Source organism: Gastrolobium bilobum, unplaced genomic scaffold (genome assembly GCF_033153095.1).
Source record: "Gastrolobium bilobum isolate Gb01-03AN ecotype WA unplaced genomic scaffold, APGP_CSIRO_Gbil_v1 utg7104, whole genome shotgun sequence".
Lineage (NCBI taxonomy): Eukaryota > Viridiplantae > Streptophyta > Magnoliopsida > Fabales > Fabaceae > Gastrolobium > Gastrolobium bilobum.
The window spans coordinates 254,178-274,578 of NW_026898416.1; the positions used below are offsets into that span (position 1 = coordinate 254,178).

At 33.1% G+C, this 20,401-nt stretch overlaps 2 protein-coding genes across 3 annotated transcripts; one reads left to right on the plus strand and one right to left on the minus strand.

The window, feature by feature from the left end:
- The first annotated feature begins 4,416 nt into the window (after positions 1 to 4,416).
- Positions 4,417 to 11,344, plus strand: LOC133316094 (elicitor-responsive protein 3-like). Of its 2 annotated transcripts, XM_061517792.1 has the most exons (6): positions 4,417 to 4,476; positions 5,235 to 5,337; positions 9,360 to 9,425; positions 9,641 to 9,767; positions 10,874 to 10,988; positions 11,238 to 11,344. In XM_061517792.1, the coding sequence occupies exons 3-6, from the start codon at positions 9,365 to 9,367 to the stop codon at positions 11,292 to 11,294; spliced, it is 360 nt and encodes a 119-aa protein (XP_061373776.1). In that variant the 5' UTR covers positions 4,417 to 4,476; positions 5,235 to 5,337; positions 9,360 to 9,364; the 3' UTR covers positions 11,295 to 11,344. The 2 variants fall into 2 exon arrangements, with proteins under 2 accessions (XP_061373776.1, XP_061373775.1); XM_061517791.1 differs by lacking the exons at positions 4,417 to 4,476; positions 5,235 to 5,337 and adding an exon at positions 9,125 to 9,229.
- A 1,297-nt stretch (positions 11,345 to 12,641) lies between these two features.
- Positions 12,642 to 19,517, minus strand: LOC133316060 (uncharacterized). The gene is made up of 8 exons (XM_061517759.1): positions 19,380 to 19,517; positions 18,554 to 18,842; positions 18,347 to 18,448; positions 17,541 to 17,675; positions 16,299 to 16,394; positions 15,872 to 16,006; positions 15,608 to 15,671; positions 12,642 to 15,486 (listed from the first exon to the last, which is right to left on the minus strand). The coding sequence occupies exons 2-8, from the start codon at positions 18,632 to 18,634 to the stop codon at positions 13,031 to 13,033; spliced, it is 3,069 nt and encodes a 1,022-aa protein (XP_061373743.1). The 5' UTR covers positions 18,635 to 18,842; positions 19,380 to 19,517; the 3' UTR covers positions 12,642 to 13,030.
- Between the last annotated feature and the right edge of the window lie 884 nt (positions 19,518 to 20,401).

The following is a 20,401-nucleotide window of genomic DNA, read 5'->3' on the forward strand; positions in this document are numbered from 1 at the left end:
AAAAATAAAAGCCTGTGTGAAGCCTGACTTAGCCTGTTAGCATGTTAAAGAATAAAAATAAGAAAACAGAATTCCACAAAAAATCAATTTCCAGATAGAAACCTTAGCTTCCAATTTGCAGCAATAATTTACAAAGTCTACAATAAATAAATAAAATTAAAGTGAGAGAAGGTAGATAACAGGTTATATTATCTTAGCCCATTATAAAAAAAGTGCCAACAAAAATAAAAATAAAATAAAAAATAAATTGACACAAACGAGCAGTGCACAGTGGAACGAATGAGTTTTTGTGGGTTTGTTTGTGTGAAGGAGGATGAAGGATAATATAGAACAGCACTAGTAATTCCATAAATATACATAAATTCAATATATATCTAAAAAGCATAATATAGAACAAAATCATTCAAAAAGTCTATTAAACCAATAAAATGGAGTGAAATAAATTGATGAAAGAGAGTTATTACAAGTAGTATAAAAAGTATAAATAAATATTTATATACTAGGCTAGCCTGGGAGGCTCTAAGGCCGAGCTTATGAATTAGAGCCTGAGGCTTTTTTATTAAACGAGTTTTTATACAAGTCCAAGCCTGGTTCCAACACGAGCTTTTATTAAACGAGCTCAGGCCTTTACGAGCCGAGCCAAAGGCCCCTGACTCGTTTACCACCCCTAGTCATATCAAGTGGTAGGAAGGACTGATAATTCCAACAGCTAGTTAGCATTAATCAAAAAGACGAGAATTGAAAGAGACTTACCGAAGATGTAGAGGATGACCAACGAGTGGAGAAGGAACAGGCGAAGAAGAAGAGGACCAGGCGACCAGCAGCCTCCAGCGCGAGAGAGGATCAGAGGATAGGGTTCCAGATTTTTTATTTTTATTAAATATTTTTTATTTTTTTAATTGTAATTTTATTTTATTTTTACAAAAAAAATGTCAAAACGTGTCCCAAAATGTGTCCATATAAGTTGACTGCGTGTCGAATTCGGTCAAACTCGCCTGTTCCATTAGTCAACGTGTCCCACAAAGTTGACCGCGTATCCGAATATATCTATGTCTGATACGTATTTTTTAAAAAAAAACACGTGTCCGTATTTACAGACTAAAATATTCTCCACATGAAAGACTTTTCTTTGCAGGTTTTGAAACGATTAATGAAAGAGACCGGTCCTGTACTATTGATATTTTTAACATTGACAAGTGGCTTGCGCGCGAGCCAAATACTGTTAGATTTCACTTTGAGAAAAATCATTTGTTAACTTTATCTTAGAGAAGAATTAGTGTGTACGTAGAGGTGATTGCGGTCTGGATTGGATCGATTTTGAAAACAAAAATTATTCGATTCAATTCTTTCGATATGATCATGTAATCATCCATTTGGTTTGGATTTTTTTTTTCAAATTCGATCCGATCCAATCCAATTTTTTTTAGTTTGGATTGGATCGGTTTTCGATTTTTTAAAAATCCTAAAATTTATTTCATGATTATTGTGCAAATAATATTTTTGTATATATTTGCTTTGTAATTTTATTTTTTTTGAAATACAAAAGTATCGGTGAACGATAATATAATTTTTTTTTGGACAATGAGATATAAAACTTAGCACAGATGAAATTTTATTGATGAGATGTGACTAGGTTTTTTCTTAGGTTTAGTTGATGGGTTAATGGATCTTGGGTTTAGAAATTTTTGCACTATGATTGGGGAAAGACCTAAGTAGGTAAACGAGAATTAATATATTGGATCGGTTTGGATTTGATCGGTTTTCATCAACCAATCCGAAAACCGATCCAATCCAATTAAAATTTGGGGTTTTGTTCTGCTTTCGGTTTTTTGGTTTTCGATTTTCGATTTATTCGGTTATCGATTTTTCGATTCGGTCATCGCGATTTAAATCGATTTGAATCGGTTGTTGAACACTTCTAGTGCATATATGTATAAAACAGTGGTAGTGAACAATTCTAATAGGACAAATGCGAGAAAGGATGCGAATCTGGACAAAAATGATATAGATTGGTGCCAAGCTTCAATCCAAGTCTGTTGTTGTAGTCAACGCTGCTTTGTCTTGTTTCCTTAAGGAGTGGGTAATTGTTGGGCAGCGACTTGATATGAAGGGAGAACCATAATAAAAACACAAGATTTATGTGGATCACCCTTCAAATTTCTAATAGACTAGAGTTACTTACACAGTTACACGGGCTAAGATGGTATAAACTCTACCACATAAAAGGAGATTACAAGTGCATAGCTTTATGTGGTGGTGGAGTCACGAGGGGTAATGAGAGATGATGGTCCCCTTTCAAGTTTATCAAATCTTTGTCTTAGAATAGATTTAGACTTAAAGAAATTGTTCACTTTCAAGTTGCTTCGTTTTTATTATTCCTTGTTTACAAAAAATACTTGGGGGCATTTGGTTGGAGCCATCTGATAAGATACATAGGCATTGGAGAAGTGGGATTCTTCATTGACTGTGTTTGATTGAAGAGTTTGGAATATTTGACTAGCAAAATCACTCCCCCAGCCATCCACTTTGCATGTCTATTGAACCCAAATGCAAGGCAACAGATTTCCAATTCAGACGTGGTATTGGAGGTTGTCTACTTAAATGGAGAAATGAGTGAAAAATTAGATGACCAATATACCCTCAAATTTTGTTAATTGCTACTTATTTTCGTAAAGGTAAAGGGTAGGTGATTCAAAAAAATTTAAAACAGGAATATTTTTGTAATTGCTACTTATTTCCCCATCTATATTTTGCCTCAAACCAAACATAGACTTTATAAAATTTACCTAACTTTCCCTGTAAATTTTTTTTCCAACCAAACAACTTTTTTAACATTTTTCTACCAAACTCACTCTCTAACCATTTTCCTACTAATTACTTTTCCTTAGTATTCAAAAATTTTCTCCTCAACCAAACGTTGGAGAATTTTCTAAATCTTATTACGTATCCACCGTCACTATATTGCTCTGCCTAAATTGGTGTAAATTGTGAACTTTTGTTCCCCTCTCATAATTTTTTTGGATCAGCCATAAGACCTTTATGCACAATCCAAATGGCTAATTCCAAAACCTCAAATTTCCTACCGCTAAACTCTATATATTGAATAAACTACTCTTGCCACTGGAAGAATAATTCAAATAAAAAGTACCTAACTCCTTGTATATAAAATCTCCTAGTAGCCTAAATACCTATCATTTTTCACAAATGTTACAAATCATTTTTATAACTGAGAGATTTTTTATTTCTTTTGGATAAACCATTGTTATTTCTCTTGAGTGGCAATCCTGTTCGGGACGAGTTCAATATTAAGGCTTTAAGTTCTTTCCAAAAATAGTATTGAGGAGGATCGAATACATACTCTCATATCCACGGGCTCAGTTATTGAGAGATTACTCTCTAGTCTCTACTCTTCAACTTTTTTTTATCTACTTTCTTTCATACTCTCCACCCAGTACCCTCCATATTCTTTCGTCATGTCATAAATTCATTTTTCTTGCTCAAAAGGCGAAAATATACAAAGAGAGATGTACCAATATGTGTCTCTCGAGCATACGCTTCTAATGTTTCGACACTTCGTGACACAATTGTAAACTCCAATGTATCATGCAAAGCATAAAGTTAGTGATTCAAACTCAAATACTACACAGTTGTGAAGGACCTCCTACATTATAGAAGATTGTGCCTAAATAGTTTTAATGATGTCAAAAGCATGAAGAACTCAATTTGAAGATGCTAAAATTTTGGGTTAGATAATTTTTAGATTTTTTTGTAACACATTAGATATATTACTAAGTATGATACCAAGCTCCATTGCATTACATGCATTTAGCTACATGCATTTCTTTTTAAAAATTAATTTGTTTTGTTATGGATTTAGTTTAATAAAAAATATCAATTAAAAATCTGTATTAATAAAAACCAAAAATTAAAAGTAATATAATAAAACTAAATCAATTATATATATATATATATATGAACTTTGGTTTTTAATATATAATATATTGTTTCACTGATTGCTTTTTCTAACGCATAGTACGTGATAGTTCAATTTTCTTTAAAAAAACAATATACAATATAATAATAAACGAAAGAAGGATTTTTTTTTAACTTCACTCACAGACTTTCGATTTGTATATAAAAAAGTAAAACGTTCTTTCTTTCTGCCATTTTTGCGTGAAAAAACAGAGCTCACTTTCTCATCTTTGAAAATCGTTGTTCCAATTCTTTCATCTTGGATATGCACAAAATAGAGTGTGTGTGAGTGTTTGATACAAACCTTGTATCCATCTTCCTCCCAAAAATCCCCAATTTTTCATTAACAAATTTTCTCTTCTTGAACCCTAAATAAAGTGCATCACTGTTGATGAGTCTCTTGGTCGATTTCTGAGTCAAGATTGGGTGATTTAGAGTGTTGTTCATGATTCTACAAGTTTGGAAGGATTTATTTACTTTGCTGAACATTTGAAATCTCTTGAGGTAATATCTTAAACCTTGTTTTGAGCATCCTTTGGTATACTCTTGAGACTTGATATTGTTGATTTGATTTTCTGTTTTCATTCTGATACATTGTGAATATTTTGATTTCTCTGTTTTGATTTTAAGTGAATATAATAGAAATCTTGATGTTGTTTGTGAAATATTTGTGTTTCTAATTTTTGTGAAAGATGGATTCAAAATGTCAAATCTAAATTTGTTTTTATACCTTGTTATACATTGTGTTAATTCAGATTTTTGTTCAAGATTTACTGTTTAAAAGACTAATCTTGAATTGTTCTAGAAATTTTAATGTTGGAATATTAAATCTGATTTTTCTGTTTTAATTGAGGTATATTGTGCTTAAAATTCAGATTTCTTGTAGTTTATTACTAAGATATTTATCTAGAACTAATTTTGAAATTTTTATGAAATTTTGAGAGAAATTACAAATCTGATTTTTCTGGATATATTGTGATAGTTTCTGTTTAAATCAAAAAATTTAAGTGTTCATCATTTAGATACTTGATAGTATTACATACAAGTTCCTTATTGCTGAAAATTTGAAGTTTGTGATACATATACTTGTGCTCTAAATTTTCTGCATACATCATATAATTCTGGAGATTCTTGTTGTGCCTTATTTGATATATCAAGTGTGATAGGACTTTGTAATAGATTGATAAATTTTCTATTATAAATCTAAGATATTGTATTGTTTGTTTAAAGTGAAGTGTGTGTGTGTGAAAAATCTGTCCTAGGTGTGTGGATGCAACTGAGTGGGTTGGCGACCTTGTGCTTGGCTTGAGAGTGTGTCTTAAGGCCTGGAGTCTCAAGAACAGTGGCGTAGCCACATCCAAGCCAGTAGGTGCTTGTTTTTTTTACTTATTATATAATTAATTATAATTAACTAAGGTAAAAATTATAATTTGGCACCACCTAAATAGAAAATCAAATACTCAATACAAAGTAACAACACACCATCTAAATGCAAACAAATAATAAGAAACATGTATAGTATAGTTATTTTTGTGTTTTACCTTTTTTTATTTTTTATCCTGCATATTTTTTTCTGCTTTATTCTAATCAGTTATGTTATTTATTCTTACTCCTATTATTTTAAAAAAGAAAGACTTCTAAACTTAATCACAAAAATGATTAGTTGACCTATTTCAAAATATGGGCCCAATTAAACCAAATAAACACATTTAAAAGTAGGGAAAAGGGTTTTTCCTTTTAAAGGACACAAGGTTGTATCATTTTAGTTTTTGACACTATATATTACCTGTAAAACATAGTTATAATATGAAAAATTATTATTTTTCCTATTTCCTCAGTCACTTCAGCTGATGAGGAGAGAAAAAAAAACTATTTTTAATGTTATAACTATGTCTTACCGGTAAGACATAGTGTTAAAAACTAAAAGGACACAATTTGTGTCCTTTAAAAGAACAAACACTTAACCCTTGAAAGTAACAATCATGAAACCAAATGAATAACAGGGCTAAAATTATGGAATATGAAGGTCCATTGAACTATTGTGTTTTGGGTTATTGCACACAAAGAATAGTCAAAAATCTAATTCCCAAATGTGAGAACTTTCCTTCGTGTCTATATTATATAAGTAATTATAATTGGGCCCTAGTTAAAATTGTAAGTTAACCCTAGCTAAAATTGTAACAGTGGTAACAAATTAAGATATGGAGCTGCTTTCCGTGTATGATTATATAACATATTTCTTTCTTCTTAATTTCTTCTTCTTCTTCTTTCATCTTCTTCGAATTGAGGTTTTCTTCTAACCTTTTTTTCTTATTCGCACTCACCACCCGGAACCCAGCCATTATGCGACAAGGCACGATGTTTCGTTCCTTTCTTCAAGATTTTACGGATACCTATTCTTGGAACATGCATTGGTAATTATATTGTCCGTTGGCAAAAAAAATTGATTTATATTTTTGAACCTTATAAAAGTGAAATTCTTTGTCTTTGCTGACCATAATATTTTATTGGGTGTTTCTAACATAAGTGAAATTCACGCCCCCTTTATTTTATTAACAACTTTTTTTTTTGTGGTTGTAGTTATTGATTTTATTTCTTCTGAAAAATGAAGTGTTGTTTTACGTTTACCTTTTTTAATAAAAATTATTTTTATGTAGAGCTACAGTTGCTATTGGTAATAGAATTGAATTATTTATTGGTGTTATTTGTATTTTATTTCACAACAAGAATGTGAATTTTGGTTATTAATTAGTGGAAACTGTTAAAGAGAAAAATCAATGAAGATATATGTATATATATGGAGTATGAAATTTTTTTATACATATCCATTAACAACTTCTTCTTTTTTTGTATTTTTAAAATTTTTAAAATATCTAAACACTAATTAAATCATTTATGTGGATCAAATGTCATTTAAATGATTTTAGACATTTGTCGCTGATTATTCCATGGTTCTTTTTAATTGTGAAGTTTGTTGTCCCTCTATGTTAATGTTCTTCACAGGTCACGACTAAGGGTATAAATGGGCCAAGTTAAGCCAAACTTTGACTTTGATAGGCTAAGCCTATGTAAAATATTTAGAACCTATACTGACCTATTAGCCTATTAAATACTTGATTTATGGCCTGCTATATTATAAAAAACTAAAAAAACCGAATACGACTTGTAAGGCCTACCAAGTTGCAAACTAAAGTTTGTAGGCCCAACTCAAATTAAAATATAAAAAATAAAAAAATTTATTCACAAAGATCACATGAAATCAATTTTCATTAACATCACATGAAATAAGCTTTCATTAACATCACATGAAATAATGTTATCAAATATCACATGAAAATGTGCATAAAAATCACATGAAAATTTCATATATGTATATATAATTTGCACTCTCTTTACTAATTTTATTTTATATTATGTTCTAAATTTTAAATAAATAACTATTATTTGTTAAAATAACATCGATCCTGTTACTTTGAAAATGTTAAGTAAAAATTTTTCCAAATAGATTTGTGTAATTATGAATTCTTTTTGATAATTTGATATGTCAAATTTTTTGGCCCCGGCTAAAATTAAATCCTTGCTCCGCCACTGCTCAAGAATCCACTAGGGAGAGTGGAGGTCTTGTGTGAGAGGAGTTGGTGAACTACGTAGGTTCGACTTGAGAGAATTCTCAGAGCTTGGAGCAGTGTAGGCACTAGGAAGGTTTTTGATATTTTGTTTGATTGCTTGTGTGACGCGTGTTTGTAAAACAGATACACTTGTGATAAATAAAACATATGCAGTGACAATTAACATACTTAGGCTTAGTGGGTGTGAACCAGTGTAACATCCACGTCTCGAGCCGGTTCAATTAACATACATATGATACTAAACAGAAATAGTGGAAGACTTAACTTACGAAAATACGAGCTAACTTTTTATTTTTCTTTAATCCTTTTTCACATGATATATCACATTGCATACTTCTCCTAGTTTAACTCTTATTTGACGAAGACGAAAATCGGACAGAGTAACCTGGCTCATTTATAAAAAACAAATGGTCTGGCCTAACCCGTTAGCCTGTTAATTTTAACTTCTAAGTAGAACCATGAATCAACTTCACAGAATACTCAGATTCTGTTGTTATAACAAAAATCACAATTTCAATGTCCCAACAGAATCATGAATCACAATAACTTCTTATCATAGTCGATATTTAAGTCACTTTCGAAAACAAAATGCACAAACTAAATAACATATATTTCATCAGATCCAGCAAACCAATCCATACTATGTAACTTAAAATAACCTTATGAATCCTACAAACACATCATGATGCTGGTAGTAGACAAAAACTTCTCATCATCTTTTCTCTCCTGAAAATACAACTCCAAGGTGACATAAGCTGGCAAATAATTTTTCAATGTAGAAAACAAAAAACATGATTAAAGAATAGAAAGAAAATAAGATTAAGAAACAAAAAACTTTTGTATACGTTTTGTTTACGTAGCCAATCTCCATTATATATTAAAGTTTGGATGGTATCTTCAGCTAAGCTAGAACGATAAGCATCAATAACTCTTCCTCCAGCACTAAATGTTGATTCTGATGCTACTGTAGAGATTGATACAGATCTTATTTCTCTCCTAAAGGTGGTATTGGTGGGGATCGGTCCTTCCACCACCTACTTAGCTCACATGACTATCACCATTTGGTACTACTATAAATAATATTATTTTATTTAAATAAATAATATGATATAGGATGCCTGTAAGTTTATAGGTCTGACATGTTAAAAAAAAAAGCTTATAACCTGCTTTCTAAATAGATTTTCTTAAAAGCACATGCCTGCTCTATATGCTTATTTATAGTTGGTCGAGTCTGGCCTGATATAGGTTAGGCTGTAGGCCCTTATAGGCTAACCTAACCCACTTTCATCCCTATCTATTTTCATATGTAGGAGATAAAATTATCTTTTATAAGAAGAAAAACACAAATCCCTAATAATAAACTTATAATTCCATTAGAAAAAGCAAATTTGGAAAAGAAAATAAAGGACCTAATCGTTGGACTTGAAACCTGAGATTGTCTTATTGGGCCCTTTCAAGTTCCAACACACAATAAATACAAATTCTGTTTCATATTTCATTCTCTCAAAGACTCTTCCCTAGCGCCGTATCAACCCCTCCCCTTCCCCCTCTTCCATTCAAAATGCCTCAGGGAAGCCTTGAAGTTGTTCTTGTCAGTGCCAAGGGCCTTGAGAATACCGATTTTATACGTAAGTTGTTATATATATGATATGATATAATCCATTTCGGACATTCATTTATCTGAAATCTTAGTTCTATTATTTGGTTTGTATATATACGCACACATATATAAATACTTGATCTGATCTGATGGAGCAGTTAACATGGATCCCTATGTGATCCTTATATGCCGCACTCAGGAGCAACAAAGCAGTGTTGCATCAGGTACATACAAACATCTCTTCTCTATTTGAATCAGATCATGATCATATACATAATTCAAATTAATTATTGGCCTAAGATTCTGAACTGAAGGCGTTGTATATTCATTTCCAGAAATTAAAGCGTTAACGTTTCTGTTCATTTATATATTTTGAATGTGCACAACGAAACATTAAAAGTTGGTGCGTATTTTGTGAATTACATTAATATGAATGCAGGTCATGGAAGTGAACCGGAGTGGAATGAGAATTTTGTATTCAATGTGTCTGAAGGTGTTAACGAACTCAGATTGAAGATCATGGACAGTGATACCGGAACGGCACATGATTTCGTAGGAGAAGCTACGTGAGTCTCTCATTCTCCATTTCCATCGTCTTCTTTTTCCTTTATCATAGCTTTTATAAAGCTCCTAGGCTAGCAACTTACCTTGTATTAATTCCAAATATATGAAGAAATAGAAAACGATGCAAATCTGATTCAAAAGTGCTTCTTTTTTTTTTTTTAATAATAACAATAAAAATTATAATAAACTCACCTAAAAAATTGAATTTTCTAACTAAATTATGTTTGGCTATTATTCATGGGTCCTCAACTTATGTGTTGCTGCAAATTTTTTCTCTTATATCAGTAATTATAATTATATCTTACCGGTAAGACATAGTTGTAATATTAAAGTTTTTTTTTTTCATCACTTAGTCGGCGAATGAATCTTTGATACAACAGATGTTCCAATCTGAGTAAATGATCTACCATACTTGGTACAGCAATAGCACCCAATAAATTATTTTCTCAGTCGACAGCCTTATCAAGAAAGAAAAAAAAAAACTTTCAAAATAACAACTACGTGTTACTGTAATTGTAATTGGTTGTTGTAAAAAATTTTCCTTTACAACAACATTTACGAAGTTGTAATTGGTTCGTGCAAAAAAAATTTCCCTAGAAATGATTTTGCCTTTAGTCATTGAGAAAGTTGTCTTATTTTAAAATAGAGAAAGAAATAGATAAAGGAGGAGAGATGGTTGACAAAAAAAAACAAAGATATGGATCTCACCTCTTTGTGAGAGTGAAAAGATATAAGTTGTATCATTTAAAATGATAAACACTTTTTTCCTCATCATTTTGGGTATTGAATTGTTCATAAACAAAAGCAAAGTGCCAAAGTGGAATTAAGTGTGGTTTTCTCAAAATAAAAAAAGGTTAATAAGATATGAAATTGTAAAGTCACTTAACATGTAAATTGACTTTGACCGTAACACCCTCGATTTTTTTTTTTTATAGTAAAATATTGTGTAAACGTGAAGCTAAAAGTTATAAACGTAATATCAGAATTCAAATTTTGAAATCGCTATTAGATTTGATTAACATTACCCCATGCCAATTTTTTTTGAGTAATTCATTGTACGAAAAAGACGTAAATAAATTTGGTTTCTAATTTTGGTTATGTTTGACAGGATTCCATTGGATGCGTTGTTTACTGAAGGAAGCATCCCACCCGTGGCATACAATGTTGTCAAGGATGGCCACTACTGTGGAGAGATTAGAGTTGGCCTTACTTTCACACACGAGGTATCTTGTTTTCCTTATCTTTTATTTTCATCACCATTGATATATAGATAATTAGACAAATTACGGCAATTGCCAAAAGCTAAAAAAGTTTAATTAGAAATTAATGGAAGATTTATAAATGAAAACTATACATATATGTGAAGAGTAATATATCCCAATCGATTGACTGCATTTCAATATGAACAATTCCACCACTTTCCTTTCAGACTATAATCTGATGCTGCTGCGTCTTTCCGTTTCTTATTGCAGGATCGCAGAGAACGGTCAGAGGAAAGTTTTGGTGGATGGAAGGAGTCTGGTTACTGAGACTGAATATCTTAATTAATAGCATTTCTGTTTCTGAGTACTATTATTGTATGAGGATCTTGGTATTAATTGGTCATATATGGATCTTCACTTTTCAATTGCTTTATTTTTAGTTGATTAAAATAATACTACAAACGCTAAATAAATCTCAGGTAAACAGAAACTAAATATTGTAGACAGAATATAAAGATGAACAATAAAAATGAAACTTCAGGCAAAACTAAAAAAAAAATACTGTGATTGATTCATTAAAAGCTCCAAACATACAAGCTCTATATTAACATCATTAGCTTTGAGAAAAATTTCGTCCCAAAATTGCTACACCCAGTTTGATGGGAAGCATCTCCATTAGATCTGATTTGTTCACTCTTCACGATAAAAAATAGTGTTAATCATAGACTATGCTTTGCTTGGCTTGGTTGCTTGATGTGATGCCTTGCGAAAGGATCTCAATATGTCAAAAGTGTAGTTATAATTTTGACACAAAACTTGAATTTGCTTTTATTCCATACGAGAACATGCCAAGAATTGCATTTGCATTACCAAAATCTTAAATTAGCAACCTGATATTGCGAATTGGAGGGCTGTAGGGAAGGATTTCTTGTCCATAATGAATCGAAATGGTTGGATTCCCTATAGAACCATATTGAAACTGCCAATCATTATCAGAACATTGAGAGAGAGAAGAATGGTAATAACTAGAACGATTATTGTAACTATAAAATCCCATGGCTCGGGGATAAAATCCTAGGGCTGGAAAAGGCGGTGGTTTAGCTAAACAGCTTCCTTGGCTTGGCAAAGTTGCAGCAATTGCCTCTCTTGTTCACTGGTGTAAAACATTGACCTATTGAAAGAGTTAAATGTCTGGCACTGCAATTTCTTTCGACTTAAAAAGAAAAAGATAGAAGAAATGAACTTCAAAATTGCGGACTCCAATTATCATTTTCTTTATACAATAGTGAGAGTAAAACTTAAACTTATAATCTAAACCACTCATTAATTCTAAATAATATTAATGAATTCAACTCTACAAATAATTTTGTAGAATACCAATAACACATGATGTTAAAAATATCAAACCATTAGAATTTATCTAATGGTAAGGAATTTGAATAGTTTTGCATAAAATCATAGATTTGAACATCAGTGCCACATTATATACAAAATAAAAAATGTTAAAAAGTATCGTCCCAAAAACATTAGTGTAAGAAACGCCATGTTACACGGCCAACAATATTATGGACTCCACACATTTTTATGTGTGTAGTGGAGATAAAATTATCTTCTATAACACGAGAAACAATAATCTCATTATATAAACATGCAAATAGTAGTCCTAATTCTGAATAAAATATTGAAATAAGCTGGACAATCATTTTACGAGAGCACTTATATCGTAAGCTTATGCGTTTTCTAGAATTTTCATAGGGTGGAAAAATAAAATACTACTTGATACAAATAATAACAACGGCTACAAATTACAGTATTTAGATGGCGTTGTAAAGGATAGCTTTGTCACAACAGCTATTGGGCTCCTGTACCTCCCTGCTTTACTTGCCTAGATCTTCTAAACAGAAAATGAAAAACACCAAGCCAGACCTTATGTTCAGAATGCATTCACTAATGTCACAAGGTAAACAAAGGATGCTTAATGACAACGATTTTTTAGTCTACAAGAGTACAATAAGAGATTAATAGCAGTTATCCTGGGGCTAGCAACGAATGTTTTTATGAGTTTACCTCCTTCGAAAATCCTTGTTGAACTGAGAATAGTGTTTTTGAGGATCAACTCCAGGGCAACCTTGCAGGCTCGCTTTTTCTAAGGGTAGGATTGGAGTGCTCATTGATGACTGCTGCCCTGGCATTGAATTTAACCCTATATCATAGTAAAATGACACATCACTTTGAGAAAAGCTGGAAGATCCAACATCTGTCAATGTTGAGCCAACATCCCTTCGTTCATGACAATTAGCAGATTCCTGGAGAGATCCTTGAATTGCAAAATTTTCCTCCAGCGGTATGTCACCTGTAAGAGTCTTAAATGCAAATTCTAGGCATGGGTCTGACCAAGAATTCATAAACGAAGGACAAAACGGAAATTCAGAGTTATAATGGTCTATGGTTTCAGTTTCCAGTGGTGGTTGTTCAATCGTAACAAATTCACTCTCCACAACCTGTCCATTTCCCTTTAATGGCTTTTCATGCATCAGTGTGTTTATATTTGTAGAAGGATGCACAAGTTTTGTTACGTTTCCAGCATCGATATGTACAGTTTCTCCAACCAAATTCCTTATTATGCTGCCTTCATGGCTACAAGACTCGCCAGTTGTAAATTTAGGAGCATTTTCACAGGACGTGGAGCTGGTCCTCAACATAGGTTGCCCCATGAGTAGTTCTGAAGGCTGGGTACCCATATTAAGCTCTTTTTTGTTCTGGGATTGGTTTGATTTATCATGACCTTCTGCATTGATGCTCGTCACCACACTCCCATGCAAATCCTTATTTGACATGTCAGCATCAGGAGTCATAACAGGCAAAATTTCCACAGCAGCCTCAACGGGCAAAGCACCAGTGAGAGTTTTGATTGCAAATTCAAAGCATGGATCTGACCAAGAGTCCCCAAATGGTAAGGGGAGCTGTGGCTCGGATCTCTCCTGACCAATATTTTCAGCTTCAACATTCTGCAATTGTTCCTTGGGAACAGTTTGGGCATCATATGACTTCTCAGTCATGTTTGATGATTCTTCTAGTAATTCTGTTTTCAAACTGTCAGATGCATGAAGATTAAGCTTGGTTTTTTCCACAGTAGCAAGATGGTCAGATGCAGTTGCAATTGGAATAGGTTCTTCCTTGCATTTTCTGGAGGAATATTCAAGAGCTCTTTCAGAAGGTAGTACCTCAGGTTCAAGGCCAGCAAGTCGCTTAGACAACCGCATAGGCACTTTGAGCTCTTTCTTCCTCTTGGATTTATTTGAATGTACCTGGGGGTTTCTGTCTCTGCTTCTTCTTGAAACATTGTCGAACAAATTGTTTTGACTGTCCCTGCTTATTCCTGTAACATTGTCAAACAAATTTTTTTGAATTGAAGTTTCAGGGACTGTAGTGGGTCCATTATCAACTGAATCTTCAACTGGTGGTAACACCCCCGTGAGGGTATTGATTGCAAATTCCAAGCATGGGTCAGACCAAGAGTAGTGGAATGCCAAGGACAACTGAGATTCTGATTTCTCATCAACCACTTCTTCATCTTCGAGTTTCTCCAGTTGACTGTCTGTAAAAGGTGGAATTTTAGGAGATTTTCTTCTTTTATTTGCTGACTCTCCATTTATTGGTGCAAGATCTGCAATCTCTGTAACAGGCTTACCCCCACTTTGGAGCAATTCTGCATTGACCTTATCTTCAGACTTTTCGCTTTTATATTTAGGAGCATTTTCACAGGATATGTAGTTCAGCTCATGTTCAAATCCAGCAAGTCGTTTTGAAGACCGATGAGGAATGTTGTGCGCTTTCTTATTACGGGTTTTGCTTGAGTTAGTACGAATTCCTGGCTTTTTGTCCTCTATTTTATCTGTTTCTTGCAGATGTGGTTGCTCTTTGAAAACTGTTTGGCCTTCCGAAAGATTATTGCTTGTGTTCATTACCTCTTGTTCCATTTTATGCACCTGCTCAATTTCTTGGACGCCATTGAAAGGCTGAGAAGATTTATTTTCCATATCAGCATCAAGAGTGGCCCTACTTTTCCTCAAGTTTCTTTTTGGAACTTGAAGAGTCTGTTCATTGATCACATTGTTGGCCAACTGGACAGGTTCAATCCCAGCAAGTCTAGGTGAAAACCGGTGACGCACATTGAATTCCTTGTTTTTTGATATGCTATGGTTATGGTGATTCTTTTCATTAGCATTCTCCATCATATTCACAGCATGCTCCTTCACTTGCCCGTCATCTGCAGAAAGCCCTTTTTCTGATTCTTTCAAGGATTCATATTTTAAAAGTGCTGAGCTACCTGGGTCAGATGTTTTCTTTATTTCAGGAGGGTTTGCAGCTCCAACCTCTAACGAATGCATTTTTACAATGGATTCACCTGTGGGAACAGGAGCAGCCATCATTTCAGATGGCACCTTCACATCTTGCCCTTTTCTTGAGCTGTTAGCATCTGACAACTCTAAGGTGCCTTTATGAAATATTTCGTCGGCTGCAGTAAAAAGTTTGAAATAAATATGAATGGGTTTTTGGGGTAAATGCCATAGATGATCATGTAGAACAATTGATCAACCAATCCTAAAATATAAATATATACATTTATGGTTTCTTACCTGCAAAAAACTGTTGTTTGGATGCAGACTTCTTTAGTTTCTGTCTCTTGGCAGCAGGTAATGGCTACATTAAACAAAAGCAGAACAAGAATTATGAAATTATTCTCAACTTGAATTCTCACATGAAAACATAAAAAAATTATTGATTGAAGAATCCCTAGATTCTTTTAATCTTTTAACAGCTTGGAGTTAGAACCAATAGGAAAAGAGAATACTCAATAAAAGCGACAACAGTAAGATAGTACTCATGCAAAAGGTTCTTACAGTTAACTTTTCTTCATCTTGGATTTGTCCTCTGCGTGGTTTAAACACACATTTGCCTACATCTCCAGATTCAAGATAACGCAATACATCCTTCTTGGAACGGAATACAAATCCATTCACTGGATCTTTAAACAACTGTTGGGAAGTATAACCCAATCATAATTTATTCAAGCACTTATTTTTTGGAAAGCTGTAAATGCAGCATATTACACAATAAACCACATTGGAGATTATTTGTAACCGACATTTCCAAATGAGAAAAGACAAATAATAAAAAAAAACAGCATTTGATTTGAAGCCAAAAAAAAAGAGAATGTGATATTAAATAAATATCCATCTTTTTTTATAATACTTAAAAAAGAGCTCCTATTGGGCAGAGGGACAGCAAAGCATAAACCTCTACCAAACATGAATTAAAATTTCATACCGGATCTTTCCTAATGCCATTTCTGTTCTTCCTAATCTTTACTTCTTTTATCCATCCAGGTGGTAAATCCTCCTCAGTGGACTTCTCAACCACAGCCTGGAACACAGCAAAACCATGAAAATTAAATAGAGGCTCATCCAATAATCAATATCATGAAACCTAACGCATTTTTTTGGCTAACTTTCTGCTCCTTTTCTTTGTAAAGGTATACATGCATTAAATGGCAGCAAGAGCACACAACCCAAGTAGACAAAAGTCAAAACAAAAAAATAAAAAAAATTAACACAACCTGAGTAACAAAGACAAACTAGGACTTAAAAGTTCGTACAATTCATAGTGTCCAGCAAAAGAAAAATTAGCCAAATTGGTAAAAGAGATGTACAGAGAAAACAAAACATATGAGGCCTTAAGTTGATGCAGCCATTTTCATTTTCCGAACAGCTCTTCTGTTATGTGGTGGCACATTCTTTCAAGGTTAATCTATAACTTTTTCTTCATTATGGTTGTATGATACGAACCCACCATGGCAAGTATACCGTAGAAGGATTCGGGCTCAAAACGCAGAAGTGGGCTCAAGTACAGGCAGAGAGGTTGCTGAAAGTGGAGGTCCAAGTGGAGATGCCACTGGCCCAAGTGATGACCAAAGTGCCCTCTAATAGAACGCAAGTGGGAGAGAGCAAATTAGTTACGGGGAAATTGGTTAAGAGGGGGAGATGGACGCTTGAGGGAACCATCTAGAATATTGAAGTGGAAACCTTGGGAGAGAGTGAGGCCTCTCCGATTGTCTCACACTATCCTTTATCTTCTTGCATTGTTATTTCATTTCCAAGTTCATTGTAATTTTCCCTTTTCTGTAATTGTCTCTGTTTCACTGTCACTAGATTGTAATTGTCTCTTGAAGAATATATAAAATCTGATTATTCAGGCCAAAGTCCTTGGTTCTCTGCTATTGGGTCTGTTTTTGTGCTGAAGGTTCTTATCATTGTATTTTAGGATTAATTTTCATGTCATGGTCATTTCTACACAACAAATAAAGTGAACAAAACTCCTTATAGTGTCTAGTGTGATTTTGGCTTCATATGTCACAAACAGTTCTAGTTATGAAAATCATCAATCATTCGTGATGCAGGACTGTGTAATGGATGATGATAAGAAAGAATATGTCAATTTGATGATAAATTTCATTAATAACAAACACAAAAGAAAAGAAAATTAGAGCACAAGAGATATAGAGATACAAACGTTGCTTGGAGAATGCATGTTAGTGCATTTCTTCTCTTTCTTGGAAGTGCTGTTGTTGTCCTTTATAGTTTCCAGATACCGTAATACCTCTGGCTTGGAGTAGAATTTGAGTCCATTCACTGGATCAATGTAACACTGCAACAAGAAAACAGTTTCATTGTGAGTGATAAGTTTCACCATGAACGCTGATAAATACACAACAAAACCCCATTTAAACAGTAATTAAAAAGAAAGGGAAACACTGTATTGTGTAATTAATATGCCTGAAAAGTAATAGTCCAACAACAAGGCAAGAAAATAAAACACCACCAAGAAGGAGGACAGAGTCACATGTTCACGTCAATTAAAGACTTTACCCCTGAATATAACTATTACAAATAATTTGAATATGGTCTCAAAAGATATGTCCCAAAATCCAGCGCACAAATTTAGGACAACTGTTCACAGGCCAGACACGAGGGGAGATCAAATTTACGATTGTATGTACCAGATGTTGAGGTCAAGAATGTTTTTAAGAATCAGATTTTAGATTCCCAAAGTAAAAATTCCGGCTACAGACAATTCTACCTAAAATTTATTCATGTTTCAAGGCCAGAAAATTGAGAACTGTGCAAGTTATAGACTTATAATGTACGCCATACAATAGTAGTGGCAATGGTTACTTCCTGACTAACAGCAAGCCAGTGTTTAAGGAATAATAAGAACTTACTACACGAAAAACAGAAACAAAGAGAAAGAAGATGATCTAACTAAAGTTGCTAATGGTCTAAAACAATAACAACTAATTAAGAGAATCTATCTATCACCTTATATCCAGATCCCATATGTGTACCACTTTTTCGAGTTTTGATATCCACATTCCATCCATCAGGTAACCATTCAGGACGTTCATTAGCTTTCTCTACAATCTGAAATTATCACATATCAACCAAGATACAACAAGTGATAAAGTCTTAGCTACGTAGTGGAAGACAATATCCCAAGAAAAAAAACTCTTCAAAATTTATACTCACTTGTTTATTAGAATTGCATTTTGTGTTACTGTCAATCTGTCCATTGGTTTCTTCAGCCTTTTCAACTTCAGCTTTTCCCATTTTCAGAAGGCAGGTTATGTCCTCAAAGATAAAACAAATTCGTTAAAGCAGTCAAAGCTCAAAACATCTCCCTTATTCCGGTAATTTATTCCCTCAGCCACAAAGCACGCATTCTGACTTGTTTCATTATACCAACAAGGAGACATGACAAGCAACACAGATCTTAGGAACTATGACATGCCCTCCAATATGGACTAAGTTGTACCACCTGAAATACGAAAAACTCTCACAGGTCATTAAAAACAAATAGGAAATGAAGATTGGATATGATACAATCAAGAGAGACATCTGAACATTAAAGATATTCAACTACCCGTGGAACTACCAGACAAACAAACAACAACCTTGTCACTGCCCTAAACAATTAGGGTCATATGGTGAGAAAGTAGTTCCACAGTTTGTGAAATAGATTTCCCGCACCAAATCGAAAATTAATTTTCTTTTATACAAAAAAAAAAAGAAAATGATTTTTTTTTTTCTTTCTACAAGCCATGAATGAAAGGAAAAATAATAGAAATGAATTTAGACAGAACAAATGCATTGACTACAACTAAAATCTCATTCATCTCCAGCTCTTTACCTCCACATCCCGTTTCACAAACAAATCATTAACATACATATAAGTGTTAAAAAATAATAAACAATTAAATAAACACATGTTAATGAAAAAACATCAAACTAAGTGTTAAAAAAACTCAAAGCTAAGCTAATCCCAAAATTAGGTCATAGGTTAGTTAGTAGTTACCGTATTTCAGCGAGGGAAGCAGTATTCTCATCAGAAATGGGAAGTGCGGAGAAGAGATTGCAGGATCCAAGGCTTCTCCGACAAACGGAACTGAAAAATTGTTGTTGGTTTGTGAGGCGAGGGTTTGAGCTTCTTGTGTTGTGTCTTTTTAAGAGTTTGGAGGATTGGCTTTGATGGGAACTATTGCTATGCGAATATTTGATCTTAGTCCACGAATCACCATCCCAAACCCACGTGTTCTATTCAATTAAAGTTTGCAATGCCACACGTAACAAGCTTTTTCTTTTGCCCGAAAATTAATTTCATAAAAATTAAATTCAGACCACGGTGCGTTAGGTCAGCTACCAGCTGATTTCTCGTACTTATAGGATAAGTTCTCAGTAATTTCTTTATTTTTCTTCACGGAAATTAATGGCTCAGTTATTTGTATTTATTCTGCTTATTTTTTTTCATTTCTAATGTCACGTAAATTTATATACTTTTTAATGTTAATGGGACGAGCACGTATTGGGATTGTGAAAGTTTTTTTTCAAGTAATAAATTTCTTAATGACGCATGATTAGGAATGATGTTTTAAAAAAATTATTACGATTGGAAATATTATTTATTAAAAAATTAAAATATATATTTAGTATTATTAAATTTAAATAAAATAAAAAAATATGATACAAATAAAAAAAAAGTTATAAATCTGTTTATGTTTAATAAAAAAAATCAAATAAAATATGATAATTGTAAATATCTAATTTTTTGAACTAATATTAGATATGATAATATTATATTCTGAAATTATTTTCTTAAACATAACTCGAGAAAAACAAAACCAAAAGCCTGACTTGTAATTATCCATGTAAATTAGTCTATAATACCCGGACAGGGATTTTTTTTTTTAAATGGCGTGTCGGACACGTGTCCGACATGTTCGAACACGTGTTCGATACGCGGTTAATATTTTGGGACACGTGATCTACTCTTCGACACATTCCGACACATTTTTTCGACACGCAGTCCACTTTTTCGGA